We start from the raw sequence: 4,495 nt of genomic DNA, 5'->3' as shown, positions 1-4,495 counted from the left end.
GCTGCATCTTCTAAAGAAGAAAGAAAAACCAACATGAAGCAGTTAGAATAGTACCTGGAGTCTAAAGCTTCACTTAAATGCATTTTTCATCAAATTCAGTTGGAGAGCATTTCTGTTTAAAGTGATTTACACATTAGAGCTTTATCAAGCAGAACTTTTGAACATCTATTAGAACTTTTTGGACACAATGATGTCATTAATGGCCATTCATCACAGAAAATCACGTGACTAACCACGATGGTTCGTGGTAACTGTTGCCGTGAACTAATCTGTTGTGTTCATAACATGCAGTGGATCTGGAGGTGGAGAGAGGAAAAGAAGTGTGTACAGATGTATGTTTGAACGACGGAGTAAAGATGGTGATCACATGAGCGGATCTGTGCTATCATCCTTCAGAGTAGCTACCAGCATAACATAATGTTTATGTAACATAATGTTCCAGTACACAAAACAAGTAGTTTTGTGTACTGGAAAATATTTGTCAGCAGTGAGAAGTGGTCTTATAACAGTGTGGTCTGCAGTTTTGCAAAGGCTCGGCCAGTTCTGTGTTAACCGACCTCTGCTCTCTGTTGAAGTCTCATTGTGGTTTCACAGAGGATGTAGGTGTGAATTCTCTCTTGCCTTTTACCATCCATTAAACTATACTTTTTTGCATTGTTTTCCACTACAACTGTGACTGTTTGCATGAGTTCAACTGTATTTCACTCATATATTTAAAGAAAGAAATGTTGTTCAGAAGTTCAGCGTATAGAACCCATGCATGAAGGAAGGTTAGAGCTCAATGTTTACTGTTGTAATTGTGTAATACCTACTATGTACATGTCTACTACATTTCTACTGCAGTACTACTGTACTTCAATATAAAGGCTACCATCATCTCCAGTAATGCTGCTGTTTTCTACGTGTGGTCTAAATCACTTGTTATATTTCCAAAGTCTGATATGTTTGGAGTCTGTGAATCTGTTTTGGTCTGTGACTCTGTTTTAGGAAGCACAAACTCAAAACTATAACAATTTGGTCAAAAGACTCAGGAACACGCCATACGAAACAGGCAGTCGACAAATTGTATATACAGTATCACATACTGTCATTGGTATATTTATATATTTCTTTACTAAATTAATTTAAAAAAAAAAAATCTTTCCAAAATAATATTGACTGATTCTGAGCAAACACAAATGTTGTGATACATTTCTGAACTCTGGCAAAAGAGCACTAACCTAAACTAAGAGAAATTGTTATAACTAGTACTGTTGTAATTCTTATTACAGTACTAGGTTAATCCAATCACGTGATTCCTGGAAACGCACCATAAAAGGCTTTGAGCATGTGACCAGTTCTGTTCAGCCGGCCAATCATGGAAAGCGCTAATTGTTGCAGAGAGGAGAAAAAAGTAGTTTGCCCTCATTGGCTACCACAATTTCAGAGAGATGTCATCTTTAAACAGGGCTTTCTACCTTCTCTGTCTGCTCTTAGGAGAAATGAGTGAGTTGACTACCTTGATTTACAGTGTTTTGGTCATGACATAGTTTAGATAACATATTAATGTGCATTTGACTGTTTTTTCTTTTATTAGCTCTAATCACCGCAACAGTTGACCAACAAAACGTCAGATTAATCTCAGCTATTGTTGGTGAAGACTTGACTTTGGCGTGTGTGGTGGACCACAGTGACGTACAGTTTTTCTGGTATAGGCAAAGACTGGGTCGTAAGCCGCAAATCATCTGTTCCGTATATTCGTTCCAAGAAGTGGCAAAATTTCACCATGAATTTAAGGACAATCCACGATTTAGATTCGAAAAGAAAGATGATCAGATGAACCTTCGTATTTCAGATGCTCAACCAACAGACTCAGCAACTTACTTCTGTATGAGTGGTCACGATTTGTTGATGGAATTCAAGGAGGCCATCACTGTGAGAGTGGAGAAGTCAAGGTTGACCGTTCACTCTGTGGTCCATCAGCCACAGTTTGAGAACTTCCAGCCAGGAGGCTCGGTGAATCTTAGCTGTACAGTTCACCCTGGCAGCTGTGATGGAGAACACAGTGTTTACTGGTTCCTCAGCTCTGGAGAACATCAGCCAGGACTCCTTTACACCAGTGGAGGCAGGAGTGATCAGTGTGAGAAGAAACCAAACACACAAACACACACCTGTGTCTACAACCTTCCACTGAACATCTCTAATTCTGGAACCTACTACTGTGCTGTGGCCTCATGTGGACACATACTGTTTGGAAAAGGAACTAAAGTGGAGTCTCAAGGTAGGTTACTCCAAGACACTGGTCAGGAAATCAAGGTTCATTCTTTAAAGTACTGCATGTATTATATATATATGAGACAAAGGATTTTGAATTTTCTCCTCAGCAGACGAAGTGAACTTGACGTATTTAATGTACGCAGCTTTGACCTTCACCTCCATCCTCAGTGTTTTTCTGTCTGTGTTACTGGTTAAGAGGAACAAAGAGAACTGCTGCAAGTGTTCAGGTAACACTTTATTTATAATTAATACTGGGTGGATTTTATTCAGGGAACTTTGATTTAATAATAATATATATTATCAATTTTTATAACCAGATTCAACCAGAGAAATATCAGCTCCCTCCACAACAAATGAAGAGGTAAATGAAACCTCTCACCATGTCATCATTCTTTAACCCTCGGTCCACCATCATACCACGGTGAACTGATATAGTGTGTGTTGTTTGCAGGGCTACGGAGATGAAGAAAACCTCCATTATGCTGCTTTAAGTGTCCACAACAGAACCAGACGACGGATGGACAATGTGGAGAATGACTGTGTGTACTCCAGTGTACGACATTAGCTCTGTATTAGGTGAGGTATTTCTCCAAATATATATGTATTGTTAAACTATAGCAGTATATATGGAGAGATAATGTATACTTTAGAACTAAATTATACTTACATGAATAAGTATGCTCTGAACACATTCCCAATACCCCATGCATTTCCCAGTCCAGATGATGTTCAAATGGTTGTTTGTGCAGGGATCGGCTACAGCCTCCAGTAAAATTAACAGTAAAAAATAAATTATGAATAAATGTCAACATTATTACAATGCGTTTGAAATAGTCACATTCTTGTTTGTTCATATATATGTGTGCGTTTATTTTTATAGGTATTATATATCTAGCTACTACAATATATTATTTATATATGTGTATATATATATATATACATACATATATATATATATATATATATATATATATATATATATATATATATATATATATATATACACACACATACCCTTTACGTTCTTCAACACACAAACAATGCAAAAAGTGGCAGATTGGGCCAGATAAAATCATTGGTATCCTTTTAAAATGGTGGTAAAATATTTAATTTCAAGCATGTGATATTAGGTTAAAGACAGCCGTGGCGAGTAACAGGAACTAGGAATATAAAAATCCAACCTGCAGCCAGTTGCGATTGATATTGTGTATTAATGTTAATACAACTGTTAGTGATTGGCATTTCCTAAATTTCCCGAAGGGAACTCCCGAGGGATTAATAAAGTGCTATCTGTCTATCTCTCTATAGCAGGAAACAGGCAGGACCCAAATGCAACATGAAGGAGACTCTCTCTCTCTTCAGTTGCAGCAGGTTTATTAACAACACGCAAAAACAACAAAACTCACTTTTTTCACAAGAACAGGAACCAGGCATAAACTACGAGGCATAGACTTCTCCAACACATGAACTACTAAGCATGACCTGGACGCAAGGCACAAAACAGACTCACACGAACAGACTTGAACACACAGTACAGAACAATGATCCCACAAAGACAGAGTGAGGGAGAGAGGTATATATTCCCAGGGCACCAGCTAACAAGAGTGAGACTAAAGACAGTGATTAACCCCACAAAGCTGACAGCAGGACCATGAAACAGACAGCCCCAAGAACAAGCCATGTGTGCGTGTGGCAGCGTTGGCTTTCCTGCCACCTGGAGGTAGGGTCTCCTGGGACAGCTTCCAGGGATAGGCCTAAAAAACACATTTGAATTAATACTTTTAAAATAAGTTTGCCATTGTGGAATAATTAATCAATCTTTTCCGGCTTCTCAACCTCTCGTTGATTTGAGCTAATTAATCAATCTTTTCTGGCTTCTCAACCTCTCGTTGATTTGAGCGGTGGCAAACTGTTTTTGGTTCCAACCTATCTAGAGCACAGTGACTGACCAATCAGCTGTCTGGAGATTCAGATCAGTTAATTCAAATAACCAAGTCAGGTGTGCTGCTGCTCTGTTGGAACAAAAACCTGCATCTAGAGCGGGCCTTTGTTCCCCCCCCCGGTCTAAGTTGTTTGGTATGGAGCCTTAGGCCAAGCTTGCTTTCTTTTGGTTTGTTATTTTCTGCTTTAGATCACTTTTGAACGGAAACTCTTCGCTACATGGTCTTTCAGAAGGTGTGTTGTCTTTCAAGTGTTAGATATGGTTTTCTTTCCATGCAGCTTCAGATGGACAGTGTCT

General features: G+C 38.6%; 1 protein-coding gene across 3 annotated transcripts; it reads left to right on the top strand.

Annotated features, from left to right (window-relative positions):
• Positions 1-1,330: 1,330 nt before the first annotated feature.
• LOC103391515 (uncharacterized) lies at positions 1,331-3,079 on the top strand. Of its 3 annotated transcripts, none has more exons than XM_017031453.2 (5): positions 1,331-1,485; positions 1,577-2,260; positions 2,400-2,483; positions 2,574-2,617; positions 2,708-3,079. In XM_017031453.2, the coding sequence occupies exons 1-5, from the start codon at positions 1,431-1,433 to the stop codon at positions 2,819-2,821; spliced, it is 981 nt and encodes a 326-aa protein (XP_016886942.1). In that variant the 5' UTR covers positions 1,331-1,430; the 3' UTR covers positions 2,822-3,079. The 3 variants fall into 3 exon arrangements, with proteins under 3 accessions (XP_016886942.1, XP_024912485.1, XP_024912479.1); XM_025056717.1 differs by having other exon boundaries at positions 2,367-2,483; positions 2,708-3,078; XM_025056711.1 differs by having other exon boundaries at positions 2,364-2,483; positions 2,708-3,075.
• Positions 3,080-4,495: the final 1,416 nt, after the last annotated feature.

This window comes from Cynoglossus semilaevis, chromosome 1, assembly GCF_000523025.1.
Source record: "Cynoglossus semilaevis isolate Cse_v1.0 chromosome 1, Cse_v1.0, whole genome shotgun sequence".
In the NCBI taxonomy this organism is placed as follows: domain Eukaryota; kingdom Metazoa; phylum Chordata; class Actinopteri; order Pleuronectiformes; family Cynoglossidae; genus Cynoglossus; species Cynoglossus semilaevis.
Note: the sequence above shows the minus strand (reverse complement) of the source record. Positions and strands in the feature narration are given on the sequence as shown.